The sequence below is a fragment of the Drosophila erecta genome, unplaced genomic scaffold, assembly GCF_003286155.1.
Source record: "Drosophila erecta strain 14021-0224.00,06,07 unplaced genomic scaffold, DereRS2 tig00000055-arrow-pilon, whole genome shotgun sequence".
Taxonomy (NCBI): domain Eukaryota; kingdom Metazoa; phylum Arthropoda; class Insecta; order Diptera; family Drosophilidae; genus Drosophila; species Drosophila erecta.
In genome coordinates, this window is record NW_020825200.1 from 998008 (window position 1) to 1015649 (window position 17642).

General features: G+C 49.9%; 4 protein-coding genes across 5 annotated transcripts; 2 read left to right on the forward strand and 2 right to left on the reverse strand.

The window, feature by feature from the left end:
• Window positions 1–354: 354 nt before the first annotated feature.
• LOC6543024 (KRR1 small subunit processome component homolog) lies at window positions 355–1559 on the reverse strand. The gene has a single exon (XM_001968191.3). It carries the CDS (start codon window positions 1450–1452, stop codon window positions 415–417), a length of 1038 nt encoding a protein of 345 aa, XP_001968227.1. The 5' UTR covers window positions 1453–1559; the 3' UTR covers window positions 355–414.
• An 890-nt stretch (window positions 1560–2449) lies between these two features.
• On the forward strand, window positions 2450–9089 carry LOC6542099 (serine/threonine-protein phosphatase 1 regulatory subunit 10). Of its 2 annotated transcripts, none has more exons than XM_001968192.3 (6): window positions 2450–3288; window positions 3355–3592; window positions 3660–3757; window positions 3825–4099; window positions 4251–5570; window positions 7088–9089. In XM_001968192.3, the coding sequence occupies exons 2-6, from the start codon at window positions 3590–3592 to the stop codon at window positions 8782–8784; spliced, it is 3393 nt and encodes a 1130-aa protein (XP_001968228.1). In that variant the 5' UTR covers window positions 2450–3288; window positions 3355–3589; the 3' UTR covers window positions 8785–9089. The 2 variants fall into 2 exon arrangements, with proteins under 2 accessions (XP_001968228.1, XP_015015252.1); XM_015159766.2 differs by having other exon boundaries at window positions 2452–2566.
• A 237-nt stretch (window positions 9090–9326) lies between these two features.
• On the forward strand, window positions 9327–10454 carry LOC6543219 (peptidyl-prolyl cis-trans isomerase, rhodopsin-specific isozyme). The gene is made up of 2 exons (XM_001968193.3): window positions 9327–9908; window positions 10152–10454. The coding sequence occupies exons 1-2, from the start codon at window positions 9402–9404 to the stop codon at window positions 10353–10355; spliced, it is 711 nt and encodes a 236-aa protein (XP_001968229.1). The 5' UTR covers window positions 9327–9401; the 3' UTR covers window positions 10356–10454.
• Window positions 10364–17231, reverse strand: LOC6541119. Its single transcript, XM_001968194.3, has 14 exons — window positions 16993–17231; window positions 16596–16931; window positions 16402–16534; window positions 16212–16348; window positions 15524–16150; window positions 15254–15455; window positions 14813–15192; window positions 14200–14756; window positions 13808–14107; window positions 13134–13745; window positions 12024–13073; window positions 10998–11956; window positions 10560–10941; window positions 10364–10502 (listed from the first exon to the last, which is right to left on the reverse strand). The coding sequence occupies exons 1-14, from the start codon at window positions 17135–17137 to the stop codon at window positions 10452–10454; spliced, it is 5871 nt and encodes a 1956-aa protein (XP_001968230.2). The 5' UTR covers window positions 17138–17231; the 3' UTR covers window positions 10364–10451.
• Window positions 17232–17642: the final 411 nt, after the last annotated feature.

Below are 17642 nucleotides of genomic sequence, written 5' to 3' on the forward strand. Positions count from 1 at the left end.
TTTAGATAGATCTTTAAAAAAAAGTATTAGGCTACCAAAACAAAAGGAAACTAGGAAAAAATAGGAGTACGTCCTCACAAACTTTCTCATCGAAACAGATTGAGATATTTTTATAACTTTCATTATAATTTATTTTCTTTCCGAGTATATCAAAATCCAAATATTATATATACGCAGAGTTACCGTTATGATTTCTATGAATTTTTTAAGATTGACTTATAATAAGTATTAAGCTACCAAAAACAAAACGAAACTAGAAATAATACGAGTACGTCCCCATAAAATTTCTCAAAACTAAATTGAGTTATTTTTAAAACCTTCATTACAAAACATTTCAGATTTCCATTTCCACTTTGCTCAGAAAATAATTTTTTTATTGAATAAGCCTATGATTAATTAAAACTATAAAAACTATCAGCTGCTCCTCGCCTTTTTGTTGGCCTTGATCAGCTTGGCCTTCAGGGCCTTCACGTCCACCTTGCTTGAGGAGAAGCCGTCCTCCTTCTTCAGACTTGAAGAAGCCGACTCCTCCGTGGGCGGAACAAAGTCTTTGTTGCGGCGTTCGTCCTGGCGCTTGGCCGCCTCCTTCTGCTTCTCGGTGCGCTCCTGGTTTCGCTTCGCTTGCTTCTGCTCCTGGTTGAGGAAGTACTCGCCGCTGGCCAACTGCTTGTCCACCTTGCTCTCCGGCTGGCTGGGCGGGAATGGGGTGTACTCCTTCTTCTGCTTCTTGACCTTTGGTTGCTTGCGTTTGCTAATGTTTTTGTTCTTGAACTTGGGCAGGAACCGGGACCAGTCCTCGTTAGCCAGGCGGGGATCCTTCATCAACTCCCGCTTGATCATCAGAGCCTTAATGTTGTATATGGGGTGCACATTGTTCATCGTCTCCAGGACAATGTCCCGCACTTGCTGAAGCCCTTTGTAGGGACCCAAGGCAGAGACAGTGTTTCCTTGAACCAAAACATAGCAATCGGTGAGCAGTTCAATGGACTTTAGGGTGGCTCCGTTGGGTCCTATTAAACGCTGCCGCCGCTTCACGAACTTCTCCTTCTTGTGCACTAGGTTTCCGATTTTAATGATGTCACATCCAATGTCGTCCTGTAAGACACGCTTAGCCTGCTCGAAGGGAACGCTTCTGGCCATCAGCTTGATCATATCCCTCGCCTTGATGATGATGTAGGGATCCCAGGTCTTGCGACTGGTCCTTACCACCATGCTGCCCTCCATCAGATCCAGCTCCGCCTTCAAGTGGTGCTCGGCCAAGCACTGCTCCACCAGAGGCCAAACCTCCTTCAAATAGCGCTCCCGATATTTTGGAAATAGCGTCGCAAAGGAGCTCTCCTCCACCATCCCATGCGGGTTGTCCTCCTCCCTGAAGGTCGGGATCTTCATGGCCCACGCATTGTCCACCGGGTCAGTGCTGATTTTGGTCTCCTCCGCATCACTTTCGCTCATTGTTACGGATCTTTTCAGAGGCTAATTCCTCTGCAGGTAAAATTCTTCCACGCTTGTTTTGGCAAGGTTGCCAGATCAACGATATATGCGTGTGACCTTATCATGAGAGCATTAACAAAATTTACAATCTAACACGAATTTATAAGTGTTTTGGGTACATAACCATTTTTAAAAAATGCAATATGGATGTCTAAATCAATAGAAATAAATAAAACAAAATAAATTCTAATTCCTGATACTATAAAAATTTTTTTTTTGAGATTTTATTAATTTCAAAACATGTTTTAACTATGAATAAATCATATGTTTATATAATACATACAGTACTAGACTGATTAACATCAACATCTTAATTTAATCAATTTCCGAATAAAGTATTCGCATTTATTAAAGTAAGAACCAATAAAATTTGTACTTAAAATTGTTTTATTTATATAATAATTCATGTGCGTCAAATAACATCGATGAATTTACGGCGATAAGTTTTATTTATTTATTTTTTCGTTATAAAAATGCAAAAATGTTAGGAAACGAAAGATCTCTCATGTGCGACTTATAGTTTATAGGACTCAAGTAAGTATATAAAATATGCAATTGAAAAATCGGCTTCCAACTCTTTAAGGAAAATCTCCACTTGCAGAGCATGTTCCAAATTGCATGCTAGACCACCTTAAAAGACATTCCTTTAAGGATATTTCACGAAAATTGCATAAAAAAATTATGCACAGTTTTTGAGATAATGGCCTAACAATGGGTCCAGAAAATCGAGTGAGAGGAGTTTGAAGACATTTAAGAATGCCGCCTTGTCCAGTACAAGTACCACAGCCAATCCACGTAATGAAACGCTTTATTAACAATAAGAGTTTTGCGCTAACTTTAAATATTTATTTACTTTTCACGGTGTCTTAAAAGTTTTGTAATTTTATTAAATATTTATGGCAAAAGTGGTATTAACTAAAATACTAAATCCCGACTACGCAATGCGGTATTTTCTAACCAAAACCATTTTTTCCTAGCAGGTAAAGGTCACACGATTTTGTAAGCCTAAGCGAAGCGCACGCAGGAGTTTTCGGAGCGAAAGAAAAAACGTCGCAAATAAAATATTTAACAAATTGTAAGGCCGATAAACAATTGTACATATAATATATATTTTCTGGTAGGCTTATTACCTATTTGCTCGACCAAAGTGTGCGGACCTAACCGCATGACCAATTTTGGGGCGTGGACGTGAACCAAAGCCAGTAAATTAGGATTAAACAAAGAAAATTAAAGAAAATCAATATAAAGTGGCCGATATTGTTGTAGTTGCTAGAAAAAGGCACTTTTCTAGCATTTCCCTTGGCTGCGGATGTAATTACGCCTTTGTGAAAAATTGTGAAAACCAAAATGGCGTCATTTTTGTGTGCGTGGCAAGGCGCTGCCAACCTGCTTGAAAAGAAAAACTGAGTAACTTTCACTTTTGTTTGTACCTAAAGTCAAATTTAGGTTGTAACCAAAACGAGGCAGAGACATTTGTGCTACAAACGTTCAGACAATCGCATGTTTTCATATAATTACGCTGTACAAAATATTTTATTTTCGGTTTTTTGAGAGTGGACAGACCTCAGGGCTGCACTGGCTTATCGATTACCGATAGCCGCGAGCACACGTCCGCATTTCATCAGTGCCTGAAAAAATCGCAACGCGAAAAACACGTTTTCTGCATCTCCACGATAATAAAACACTTCTGCGAAGGGATTATTGGTTTACTACCAGTTGTAACAATAAAATAACAGCATTCATCATATTCTGGCGCTGCGGCTGGAAATTGTTTTATACTCGTTTTAAAAGTGAATTGTAGGGATATAGCATAGTTTTATCCTGCAAAATATGTTCTCAGACTAGTGTTTTATCCTATTTTAGATACTATTGGAGTCCTTGAAAAGGCGAATTCTAATGGAATTACGTAATCAGTGGAAATTTAGTATCTATTAAGTCACGCATACCAACAAAAGCAAGCGTCGCTGCACACGCACGATCCAACACATACGCACCCGTTCGCGTATGGTCATACCCTCAAGTGTGGGAGAGAGACGGCAATAGGGAGTTCAGCGTTGCCAGATCCATTCTCTAGTTTCCCCACCACAGACGAAGCAAAATGGTGAGTTTTGACTAGAATGTGAAATTATAGCTGTTTCATTGGTGTCTTAAATATTTTTATTTAACAGCCTCGAATAGTTCCACTGCAATTGCTGAGGTGCCTGCGGGTGCTTTTAGACAACAATGGTGGAATTTTAAGTGCTGTGGAGGTGAAACGCATTTCGGGGTAAGTTTGCCACTAGTCAACAGCGACACCTATCGGCGTTTGCTAATACCAAGTTTTTCGCCCACAGTTTGATGGCCAAGTATTCAAAAAAACTGGTTTCGAAATGTGTGTATGTACAAATTCTTAAATCCACAAAGACGGAACTATTGGGCGACTTTATGGCGGTGGGCGGTTGGTCGCTGGTCTACACCTGGCTAAATGATGCCATCAGGGCGATGAACTGGCCGCTGGTGCAGGAGATTCTGGAACTGCTGCTCCTTTCCCCCGTGGATGTCAATCGTCTCAAGATAAACTCGGCCCCTATTCTAGTCAAGGGGCTGTGCAAGGATGGCGGCAATGAAGGTAAGTTTCGGGTTTTCTTTGATTAGTCTTACTCTAGTCCTAGGTTCAGTCCTGATTAGTTTTCCTGAGCCCTGTCCTGGGCTGTCTATTATGCACCTAATTATCTAGGGATTACTAATTGCCTTTTTTCGACCATTCCGACGTTTTCCAGGTGTACGCATTCTAGCCAAGCGCTTGGTAGAGCAGTGGCTGAAGATTGTGACGGAAAACACAAGCATGACGATCCAAGGTGCTGCGACACAAATAGCAGGCACTACTGCTTCTCAGGTTCCTGCATCCGTTTCTGGAGCTGGCTCCGCTCCGGTTCCGGACTCTGCCTCTTCTTCAGACAGCACGGATAGCGCCGGTGCACCTGTGACGTATACCATCACCTCGGCGGCCAACAGCAGCAATTCCAACAGCATAACCATCAAGTGGAAGCCCTTGTTGGATAACCCAGATGGCGGCGACGAAGCTGATTCTGGCACAGCACCGAAAGACAGCGAGGAGGAACACCTGGAAAAGGGCTCCTCCGCAACCCACTCATTAGCCGTCGCTAGTTTGGGGAAAAAATCCGGTTTAGATGATAGTAGTTCAGCGGCGGAGGTTAAGTCTGGGGAGGACGTGGATAATAAGAAGCATAAGAGCTCCAAGAGCGACAAAAGTAAACGGTCCGAGAAGGAGCGCGAGAAGGATAGAAAGGAGAGTTCAACGAGTCATAGGTCCTCCTCATCTAGCCATAAGTCGTCCTCATCCTCGTCGTCCTCCTCTTCGAAGAGCAGTTCTTCCAAGAGCTCCTCCTCTTCTTCCTCTTCCCATCGCAGTTCTAGCGATAAACACCGCGATAAAGACAAGGCTCGCTCCAGTTCCGGTTCCTCCAGCTCGAGCAAGGACCGGGAGCGCAGCAGCGGTTCGTCCTCTTCTTCCTCGAATAAACACAAGTCCTCAAAGTCCTCATCGTCGTCGTCGTCGAGCTCTGGTTCTAGTTCGTCCAAAGATCGCAAGTCGTCGTCGTCAACTTCCTCAACGTCTTCATCCTCGAGGCAGGACAAGGACAAAGACAACAAGCTAATGCCTCCGCCATCAGTGGCAGCAGCAAGTGCTGCAGGCACATCTCCTACAGCTTCGGCAAAGGAGAGCGACGCACAGAAGCCAAGATCGATACCTATCATGTCCCGCAAGGCGTCCATTTCGATAGAGATTCGCCGGGATACTGAAAAGACGGCCACTGTAAAGACGTACCAGTCAAAATTTAGATCGCATGGCCTGACGGAAGAGGCGCCGCCTCCCCCATCGCGCAAGGGTCTAAAGAAGCCCACATCGTCGGCGGTTGCCGCATCTCCTGCTCTAATGACGGTACCGCCTACACTGAAACGTCCTTCACCGCCGCCCAGGGATTCGTCCAGCGACAAGAAGGCCAAGATCGACATCAACAACGTCGCGGGACATGTGGAGAGGCCCGGAGCCGCCAAGCTGATAGCGCCCAAAAAGAGTAAGCAACAGATGCGAGAATCAAAACTAATGCTCTTCTCTATTTTATTCCACAGCCCAGCAACTTTGGTGGCTTTTGCTTTTGTTTTCGATCGGAGTCGAAAGTCGAACTCCGCCGTATTATTTGTTGATCTCTATTCCCTTCTGAAGGTGTTTAATTTTGCTTGGGGCGGGTCTTAAATTATAGTGCAGAAATGGGGCCTTTAAGTGTGGGTACTTTGCATTATAATGTATCAATTGTTTGCCATGCGAGTGGCGGCGTAATCCCCGGATCGAGTTTGAACTGTCAGATGCCCAAGTGTGAGTCTAAGACCTTAACCCCGGATGACGGCGGATGAAGTTGAATCCCGAAATCTGGGCACTGCGCATGCGCTGAGACCGAACGAAAACGAAATCTAAGGCACAGGCGAGTCGCCGTCGTCGTCGCCGCCGCTTGATGTTAAGTATCCAAACCTGAAATCATGAACGTATTTAGCTTAGCTTAGCTATAAGGTATGTAGATTCACTTGGCGAGCAGCCCACCTTAAAAACTTACAAATAAAAATACGGTTTCCTCTAGAAAAATACGATTTTTCTATTGAATAAAAAAATGCATTGAGCGCAAAAGAAACTAAAACGAAAATATTGACTTGAGCTGGCGGTTCTAGAAGTTTGGTAGGTGGATCGATCACCACCAAGGGCATGAGTCCCAGCTGCTTCGCTTTGGCCTCGATTTTGCTGTCGTGCGTCACCGAGGGTCGCCACACATGTTCGCCTCGCCAGACCAGGGAACCGCAGTTCACCCACATCCTCATGGTAGTGCGTCATCAGTGGATGCGTCACGTTGGCAGCCAGCTGCTCGGTGCGCCTAATCTGATCGCAATTGGGTTCCTGGGATAGATTAGTGTCCAACACCCAATGACCCTTATCATTGTGCTGACTGGCGTCACACTTACCTATTTAGCCTCACAAATGTAATTGATTAAAAAATGTTTGGCTTCAAAGATGAACTAAAGTTTAATTAATAGACCCTGCTTTATTGTATAACTAAACACTGATTAAGTGTGCTTTTTAAGTTTCAATCGTGACGATAATGTTTATCACTTTTTTATTCATGATGCTGAAGTACACTTAAATAAAAAAAAAGATGACAACAAACTTGACTAAAACCTACAACTTACTTACAACCATAGGTGATTAAGATATGAACCTAATAAAGTCGGCAATTAAATTAATTAAAACTTTGGGTAACAATTTATGAATTGTTTAATAGTAGTCCCAACAATTTTTTGTGCGTATGTTCGGTTAGATATTCGCTGGTTATTCTAGTAAAGACCCCTATTACTTTATCTATAAAAAATGTCATTGTGTGGTTAATTTGGGTGTCCAGATCATATTTTTTTATAATTTGTTTACTTCCAATTTCCAGCAAAAGCAAAACCCACCAAAGCCAATGGGCCACTTAAAGAAGACCACTTAACCAATTTCTTAACCAAACCAATTACTAGAGCGATTACTTACTTCCCTCCTTTTTTCCAGTTCAAACCCTGGTGGAGACCAATCTGTTCTCGGATGCCCTGGCCGCCTCCATCGAACCCAAGAAGGTGGTGAAGCGCAAGCGAACGTCTGCAACATCGCCCACGGACAAGGATGCGCCACTGGCGCCGCTCAAGTTCTACCAGGATACGCTAGACGAGTCGAAGAGCGAGGAGAAGTCGGACGACAGCAGCAAGGAAAACGATGATGCTCGCTCCGGGTCACCCGGCAAGGACACGGATGCCGATGACGACGACATTCCCCTGAAGAGGGTCAAGGAGGACATCGAGCAGAAGGTGCAAAAGGAGAAGGCTGCCGCAGGAGAAGGTGGAGATGCGGGTAACAACTCGGACAACGCTGAAGATCTTCCCGAGGAGCCCAGAAAGCCTGGACCTGGGTGTGGACCCGATGGACCACCGGGAGTGCTAGTGCTGCACCGCCGCAAGGGACCGAAAAAGAAGCTAGCCTGGCAGCCAGAGGAAAAGCTCACCCAGATTCGGTACTTCGAGGTCGACCGATCGGAGCGCGTAAATGTGATGAAGCAGACCTTCCTCGAAATGAAGAACATGGAGCGATTCAGCGAGCGGGACGCGCTGACCATTGCGCGCCGCGGATTCGATGACACCATGGAGCCGCAAATGGAGTGGCGGCCCCTCATCGAAGTCGATAATGTGCCCGACCACCCGAACGGAAATCTCTCCAAGCAGCGCCAGGTGCAGATGGACAGGGAAGCCACCACTCTCCGAGCGCTGTACTTCTCACCCGACATGATTCCCGACAGCGCTGCGGAGGCGGAACTGGAGCCGCATTTCGCTCACGACATTCCCGTGATACCCATGGATGACCTCACGGGGAATCCGGATGCTGTCAACGACTACAGTGCCTTGGCGTGGCCGGAGCCCAAAGGATACGCGCCTAGCTCGGGAGTCGGAGCGAATAACAGCGGATCGGACATGGGCTTCAATGACAACATGATGGCCGGACTGGGAGCTGGACCGAACCTAATGCAAAACCCATTTGATCCATTCATGGGACGCATGCCAGCTCCCACGGGAATGCCACCTGGACCAAACATGATGCCGAATCAAGTGCCCAATGGACCGCCGCAAATCTGGCAGAATCAAATGGGTCAGGGAGGTGTTCCACCCGGTGTGCCGCCCATGATGAACGGACCCGGCGGCCCGGGAATGGATATGGGCAATATGAACAACATGAACAACATGCCACCGCAGAACTTTATGGGCAACCAGTTCGGCAGTCCAGTGCCGCCGTTCGGAAGCGGCCCACCACCTGGATTCAATCAGTACCCGCCCATGATGATGAATGGTCCAGGGCCGGGACCGGTAATGGGACCCAATGGTCCGGTGATGGGACCCAACGGTCCCATGATGAACGGGCCACCCAATGGACCCATGATGAACGGGCCGCCCAATGGAATGGGACCAGGACTAATGATGGGCGGACCCAGGAACAACAACAACAACAACAGGAACAAGAACAACGGCGGCGGCAACTGGCGCAGCGGTGGGAACAACTTTCAGGACAACTCCGGCGGCAACTGGCGCTCAGCAGGATCTGGCTCCAACCGAGGAGGTGGAGGAGGCGGTGGCAACACCGGCGTCTGCAAGCAGTTTATGCGAGGACACTGCAACATGGGCAAGAACTGCAAGTACGTGCATCCGCAGAAGAAGCGCTTGTAGGACTTACCCGAATCTTCTGCGGAAGATTCAGCTGCATAGATCTCAGACGCGCAACGGAGGCAGTGATTTCCGAAATCGAGTCCCCACATGAAGACTGTATCCAGGTTAGCCGCCGCTAGTTAATCTAAGTGTATATATGTATTCGCTATATTTTTGTGTAGACGCAGTCTATCCCTAAGTTTTAAGCCTAAGATATGGGTTCAATCCTCTGCCCCGCTAACTTTATTACTATCCAGATTAACATAAAGTTAAATATTTATAAGTTTATGATTACACAATTAAATACCGAGTCATATGATGCAGAACCCACTTCGTTGATTTCTTGAAGGAGAAATAAGGGAGAATCGAATTTAATACATCTTTTACAAAACACAAAACGGAACTTTTCAATTTCCTTTTGGAGCTCTTGGATACTCTACCCATTTGGTTGCTCAAATCGATTTGTTTTCAGGGGGTATGCCATCATCATGCGGCGCTTGCACTTAACCTGGAACTTTTGGGGCTTCCGTATCCAGGCCCGCGACCCAGAATTCGCTGTTTTCACTTTCCACAGTTTCCACAGTCCAGTACGCGTTTCAGTTGGGTGTATTTCATCAGCGCGTTAGGACCGGAATACCATGAAGTTCCTCAATCGGATAATCCTGTGCAGCGCCTTTCTGGCGGTGGCCAGTGGCTTGAGCTTCACGGTGACATCGCGGATCTACATGGACGTGAAGCACAACAAGAAGCCGGTGGGCCGGATCACGTTTGGACTCTTCGGCAAGCTGGCTCCCAAGACGGTGGCCAACTTCCGGCACATCTGCTTGCGCGGCATTAATGGCACCAGCTACGTGGGCTCGCGATTCCATCGCGTGGTGGACCGCTTCCTCGTCCAAGGCGGCGACATCCTGAATGGCGACGGCACTGGCTCCATCAGCATCTACGGAGACTACTTCCCGGACGAGGACAAGGCCCTGGCCGTGGAGCACAACAGACCCGGCTACTTGGGCATGGCCAATCGGGGTCCGGACACCAATGGCTGCCAGTTTTACGTGACCACCGTGGGCGCCAAGTGGCTGGACGGGAAGCACACCGTTTTTGGCAAGGTGCTGGAGGGAATGGACACCATCTATGCCATCGAGGATGTGAGTACTCTGAGCAAAGAATCGGGTTTTTATACCTTGTTTGAAATATTTAAAGAAAACAGATGCAGAGCAGATATTTTTAAAATATGTCAACTTGAAGGAATATTTATTTATTTATTTAATATTTTTTTAAGGGCCCTTTTACTAAAAATAAATTCAAAGCAAATTAACCGACTTTCGTGGCTGAAACGCATTCCCACGAACAAATGATAGAAACCTTTTCTGACCACTTTTCCGTTGCAGGTAAAAACCGACACGGATGACTTCCCGGTGGAACCGGTGGTGATCTCCAACTGCGGCGAGATGCCCACGGAGCAGTTCGAGTTCTACCCGGACGACTTCAACATCCTCGGATGGATCAAGGCGGCTGGCCTGCCGGTGACCAGCTCCTTCTGTGTCCTGCTCATCTTCCACTACTTTTTCCGCCAGCTCAACATGTACTGCTGAGGAACTTTGGAGATAAGCTTTATTACTGCACATAAGACTAAGAAGCCCCATCCACTCCGAATGAAACCCACAATAAATGCATACAAAATTTAAAATTTACACGAGCACGGCCTTCAGGAGGATTGGAAGAGTCGGTCCCATGTGCAGCTGCGGGATACGTGTCAGCACTTGGGGATTAGGTCAGCTAATATGAGAGCAACTCACATCGATGAAGATGTAGTCCTCCACGCGCTGGTTCTTCCTGTAGAACCGCGACTCGGGCTTAAAGAGCCCAACCATGGTCACGTCCACTCCGGAGTAGTTGGACAAGCAGCCCGAGAAGATCTTGGCCAGCGTGAAATGGTGCTTGTGGTCCGGATAGACGGAGCGGTTCAGGCTGTTGTAGTACTCCTCCATTAGGCGCCGGTCCTTCGGCGCCAGATCCCGCTGGTGCTGTACCCTTCTATCCAGGTCAAAGGAGTGGGCGTGCTTCACCTTGGGATCCTGCTCCGCGTCCATCACTCGCTCCATCATATTCCTGTACTTGTCCTTGAAGTACTCGAGTGCCGTGCACTTCTCAGCCCAGAAGGATAACTTTTTGTCGCAGCTAAGGGATATTTATCTCCGGACCTGAAATATGTGCAATGTGTGGTATATACTTACTGCTTGGGATCCTTGACATTAAAGTCCACGTATAAGCCCGGAATCCTGACCGCCGTGCGTGCTGCTGCAATGAGTTTCCCGGGCCCGAAGAAGTGCAGCTTGAGCTCGAAGCGGCGCAGGGTGTTCCTGGGCAAGGAGCCCAGGTCCAGGACGTAGCCGTGCTGCTCGCACGGAATGGTTTGGACGGTGAAGTGCTTCACCATAGCCGACTGCTTGAGTCCCGGGGAGCTGTGCACCTTTTGGTAGGTGCGATAGACCTGCTGATGCAGCTCGTACAACTCCTGCTTGGAGCGGAGTCGCTGTAGGTACCGCTCCGCCAGGATCAGTTGCCTCAGGACGGTGGCATGCGGCAGCTCCTGGTTGTTGTTCACCATCACGTAGGTGTGCACCATACGGAAGAGTTGCAAGTCGTGCAGTTCCCTCCGCTCGGAGGACATCTCAGACTCGCTGAGGGAGAGCATAGAGAAGTCCTCGGTGAGGGAGGGCCTTTCCTCCACTTGACACTCCTCCTCGCCCTCTGCGCGCTTGGGTTCCTCGTCGACCTCCGTGATGGAGCGAAAGATCTCGTAGTGGTAAATCTTCTGCAGCATCCGGTACTCCTCCGCCACCTCCAGGGAATCCAGAGGAGTGGAGGGCAGTGGAGAGGCCATTTCCAGCATGGGCATCACACCCTGCCCCCTCAGGTGAAAGTAGCTGGAGTCACTGTTGTTGATCATCGCCCCAAAGGAGTGGTGGAAGCTCTCGCTGAAGCCGAGGATGCCCCTCACGCGTATCTGATCCGCTCCAAGTGGCTCCAGCCGCAGGATGTCGGTGGTCACCAGCTTGCAGTAGCCGTCCACCAGACGCTTCTCGGGTTCCTGCTCCTTGCTGGGTGCCTTCACCTCGGCGACAACCAACTGGAGCGGATACCTGCTCAAGTTGCTGACACGCAGCGTGGTATCGAAGGTCTCGTACCAGGGCTATGCACGGATTATAAGATTAATGTACTGGAATACGCATTACTGGGTTCCAGTTCTATATACCCACTTTAATTCCCATGTAGACGCTGTCCCTGTGGAACTTAATCTTCTGCGGCAGATTGACCAGCGTCACGGAGAACCGCTGAGTGCGTCCGCCCAGAAGGACCAACTCGAAGACGGCCCGCATCTCGTGGTTCCGCCGGATGTGGGGCAGGTGGAGCCTGCACTCCATGTCCATGTCCGCGACGATGCCCCTCTTCTCGTAGAAGTAAATGAAGCGACTGGAGAAGCAGTATTCCGAGGAGACCTCCGACCACTGGTCGCTGGACTCGATGTGCAAGCGATTGAGAATGTCCGAGATGGTTTCCCGCACCACGCTTGTGGAGCTCTGATCGCGGTCCTCATGGTCGACGGGTGGATCCTTGGGCGGGAACAGCAATGGCTTGTGCCTCAAATCCATATCGTTGACGACTTCGTCTAGCAGCTCCATTATGAAATCGCCCTCCTCCTCAAAGCGGCGGAACTGGCAGCGACACTCTTGGTATCTCCGGGTCATATTTGGCTGGTCCTCGCAGCTGAAATCGTACTCCAGCATCCGCAGAATCTCGGACAGGATTTCCCCAGCAATGCCGTTCGGGTCGTCCTCGTCGCCAATGTACACCTCGGTGGTCTCCAGCCTCTTCCACTTGAACTCGGCTGGCATGCAGCCCTGGTTGACCAGATTGATGACGCTGTCGTAGGCCTGGCCGCGATCGAAAAGCACGAGATCGGGCTGCAGGATCACCACATCCGGCACCATAATGGCCAGCCGGAGCGGAAGCGACTTCTGCTGCTTTCCCAGCGCAAAAACCCCGATCCTTCCTTCAACCTGGCGGCAATACTGGTTCCTAAGGCCTCCCCTGTTGAGAATCACAAAGATCTCCTTTCGCTCCGAGCCATTCATGCTAATCTGAATCTCCTTTTCGTAGTTGTCCTCGTAGAACTCCTTTATTCTGAAGGGACCAGTCACCTGCAGTCTGAGCTCATGAATGGGCACCGAACACGAATTAACCAGCACTGGGGTTTCCACATAGGATCGTTCCTTCAGTGGCTCACAGCGCTTGTAGTTAAAGCTCAGCTGGGGAAGTAAAAAGGGCACAAATGCTTCATTGGATTTCAACTGTAAGTAGTGGCTCACCTGCTTTGGGATCCAGTGCAGTTGGCAGTCCACGAACTGGGCGCTAGTCCTGATCCGTATGATGTGCTTGCGTTGCGGGTACTTTTGGTCGATGACCTGCAGCAGGAAGTCGCCGGTGGCGTAGCCCTCCACGTAGGAGCTGGCCAGGATGTCCAGCTGCTGTTCGCAGCTGGGCGACAGGTAGATATTCTTCGGTTCCATGTCGAAGCGGGCTGTTAGGGCGTTGGTGGCGCAACCCGATGTGACATTCGCGCCCGGTCCATAGGAGTTTAGCCGGATGATCAGGACACGGTACGCGCGATGACCCCTGTTGATCACTCGTACGGGAAAGCGATGCTGGTAGATGCTCTCCTGGAACTGCTCCTTGGTGTCGGTGTACAGCAATCCCGCATCGAAGCCCTTGCGGATATCGGGCTCAAAGTGGAGCGGCACGCCCTCCACCAGAAAGGTGATGGGCAGCATCATCACATTGTCGAACTGCAGGTCGATGTACAGGATGTTCTGGTACAGATCGGGATCGGTGAACACCGACACCAGGGTGGTGTACATGCTCTGTCCCGATGCCGCCAGAGCTCCTCCCCGCGACGTCAGGTACTGAAACTCGATATCTCTCTGCACAGTACAACAGTGTCTTTGGTAGGAAGTGGGTTTGAAGTATATCCGCGTATCCTTACCAGCCTCATGCTGAGCTTCGTCATCGTGGGCGTATAGTTGTCGATGTAGAAGTGCACCACGCTCTTCTCGTAGACCTGCAGGCGCTGGTGCACGAACATGGGCGTGACCCGAATCTCCGTGGGCAACACGTTGGCGAACAGGTGGAAGGGGTAGGGTCGGCTGGCGCCCACGATGTTGACCATGCCCGACAGCCTGGTGTTGCCCAGCGAGCGGAAGGTGACCGCGCACTTGGCAGTGACTTCCGAGCCGCCGTCAATGAAGAATTTCCAAGTGCCGTCCCGGAAGGTCATGTCGTTGGGCTGTGGGGAAAGTGTAGTTTCACTGTTGGCAGCAACATTTTCCACATTTTCGATCCGGCTCGAGGGACCAAAAGGGGTTTTCCAGGACTTACAACGACATCAAAGTGCAGAAAGCCGCCTATGATGGACCTGTTGGCGAAGGTCATCTCGAAGTCGTAGTCCTCGCCAGCGTAAATGGTTCGGCTTGAGAGGTCCACCATGTTGGACCACGCTATGTCGGGCACAACGCAGTTATACTCGAACCAGAGCTTCGAGCACAGGAACTCCGACTTGATCATGGTCTTCATAATGGGGTGATCGTCACTGGACTCCAAGGATGGGCTTGCGACCACGGGACAAATCCGCACGGACAGCGATCGGTGGAAATAGCCAGCCTTGTTGGGCACCAACAGGATGGTGATGCTGCGTCCGGTGTTGGGGCGCAGGTAGATGATCTCGTTGTCGCAGTGAACCTCCCGCGGATCGCTGGGCAGGCCGTTCCAGTCCATGAATATGTAGTTGTTGTGCTTGGTGAACACGGAGAAGTACTTGGAGCTCAGCAGACCCACCAGCGCCTCCTGGATCACGCGGCGGTCCGTCTCGGACTTCTCGAAGATCTTCTGCTTCTTCAGGCTGGTCAGCAGATGGGCGGCCATCTGCGGGATGGGCTCTATGTGGACAGTAACAGTAAGTAACATATAGCATTATCGCGCTCCCAAGGCTTACCCATCACCTCCTCCTCAAACTCCGAGCTGTAGACGGAGTCGCTGGACTTGACCGACTTCATAGACAGCAGTTCCAAATCGGTGTTCGTAAAGCGGATCTCGCCTTGCTCCTCCGGCTTTTGGCTCTGCAGATCCTCGTGCACCTGCTGCAGATGTCGTATGGGATCCCGCACCGTTATGGGCAGCAACTCCGTGGCGCTGCGTATGTTGAGCACCAGCGGCGTTTCCTCGCCATCCTCTGTGGTCTTCACCTGGAGCGTGATGGGCACTGCCAGGGGATTCATGAGCAGCATGTAGCGCTTCTGGGGCACCGCAATGGGAATGCTGCCGAACTCCACCAGCTGGGGGAAGGTGCGCAGCTGCACCGGCTGCCCAGTACCCCTGGAGAAGATTGGGGTCATCAGGGGCGAAACGTGCAGGAAACATTTACATGGGTAGTTACTTTAGTGTGATCTTGTAGTGGGCTCCATTCTGCACCTTGAAGCGCAAGTTGTTGGTGAACCGGGAGGGCAGCAGCGTGTAGAAGGACACGTTGAAGATGCCGCGTGTGCACGGGTCCAGAAAGAAGCCCTCTGCTGGCGTGATGCGAATGCCTGAGACCTCGGGATCCGAGCAGTCTGTGTACACCACTTTGGCGGGCACATCTGCGGAGATATGCAATTTATGTTGCCATGAACTGGCGGTGGTCATAGCTTAGTGGATTCAGTACTACCATCAACATTGAGCACCTTGATCTGGGCGCAGTGCTCTTCGCCCAGGTAGATCTTGCGGAAGTCAATGACCTTCGGATGGAACTCCAACTGAATGCCGCCGATGGATCCGGAGAGGATGACGTTGTGCGACTCGATGCACTCCTGGGCGTCGCTGAAGCAAAAGGTGACTCGCGAGCGCTGGAAGTACGGGGGCTCCACGTTGTCCGAAAATGGGTTTTCGGCACTGTAGCTCGGACGGAAAATTAACATTATGTCGACGGAGGAGGTGGCTCCAATCCTGGCTGGCGCGTCGTAGTCGAAGTGCTTGGCCGCCTCCGCATCGATCTGGACGTTCTGGACACTCGTGTCCTCCTCGAAGTCGTAGAGCAGCACGCTGTGCATGCTGACGGCGTCGTCGATCAGCTTGTTGGAGAGCGTGTCCTCCTTGCCGAGGCTGTCGCTAGCCACTGCCGGCTCGGAGTAGAACTTGCCGACGACGAAGACCTCGTGGGTGCTCTCGTTGCATACGGTTACCGAGCGCACATCCTCCCGGGAAAACCTGGTCATGCCGAAGAGCACGCTGCCGATGCTCAGGTGCACGCCCATGGACTTGGGCGTGAAGAAGAACATCACCGGCTTGGGGGGCACTGCAATGGATGCGATGTCAGCACAGGTGAAGGATGGGTGTGAGGGACTTGGGATACTCACAAACGCCAAACTTGATGTTGAAGAAACCCCTGTAGACGTTCAGTTTCTTCGGCTGGATGACCAGCAGGAACTTGGCGTAGTCCTTCGGCGGCAGGATGTCCTTGTTGTTGTTACTGATCTGCAGGCCCCGATTGGTGCTGCAAGGGTGGGAGTTAAGTCCCGTTGGTGTCCTTCGAGCTGCACAACTTACTTTCTGTACCGCACCCGGACCACATCCTTGGTGGGGTTGTAGATGATCATCTCAAAGTGGCTCTTGTTGCCGGGCACGCAGCTGGGAAAGGTGATAGTGTCGCTAATGGAGGGACTATCCAGCTTGTCCAAGACTGCCGGAGACCGGGTAGTGGGATTCGAGTCATAACAACCAGACACAACCAGGGCACTCACCAATGATGGGCACTTGGAAGATGATGTTGGGGTGAAAGCACTCGACCAGGATGTGGCGTCTGCGATTGATGTCGCGCTTGGAAGAGGCCCTGATCCAGATCTTCACCTCCAGGGTCTCGTCAGTGTCCAGGAAGCGATGCAGCTCCAGTTCCGGTATGGAAACAGAAGTGTCTTCGGGACTGTCGGTGGTCACATTGATTAGGCGGGGGAACAGTCCGGTGTTCTTGATGTTGAGCGTCAGGCCGTACGTGCTGTTGACCCTGAAGCACTTGTTGTGCACCATCATGCGCGGCGTGATGTGCAGCGTGTCCACCATGTTGGAGTACTCACTGTAGTCTGCAGGAGGACGGAAGAGGAGTGCCTTGAAATACCCACTAGCAATACCCTGTAATCTTACATTCCCTGGCCACGCAGCATTGAAATTGTCGCTTGGCTTTGCTGTATCGCACTGGCGGCTTCGACAGGCGCTCCTTGTTGGGTTTTTCAACGCTTTCCGCTGGGCGAGCGGGATCCTCCGTGGGATTCGAGCCCGAATCAGTCATTCTGGCTGTGATGTGTCCCCTAGAACTCGAAAATTGTCATGAAATATAGTTTAGAGCTTCGTTTTGCTTGATATAATTTCAAAGGCCAGAGCTCACCACAGCCTGTCTGGCATGTTTTTCTAGCAGGGTGGCAGCACTCTCACACAACTCACCACAGCGCAACGGTTAGCATTTCAAATTTCAGTCAAGCAGTGAAATGGGCGCCTAAATTGATTTTTCCGTGCTTAATTAAGCAGAAATTAGGGTGGACCAGGCTGTCATTCTATTTCTCTTCTTATTATTACATCTACATGCAAGTATATGTCTCCTAATCAGTGGTTCTCTGGCCTTAGTTGGTTTGCTGGGGCTGCTGTTTTGGCAAAACAATTTCAATTTGGAAACACAACGCAGCATGAGCACCACAAAATGTCGAACGTGTTGCAGCCTCTTCTTTTTGCTTGACCTCAACCGCAGTTTCATCGGAAGGCCCAAAAACACAGAGAGAAAATAGAAGTGGATTCCCGAA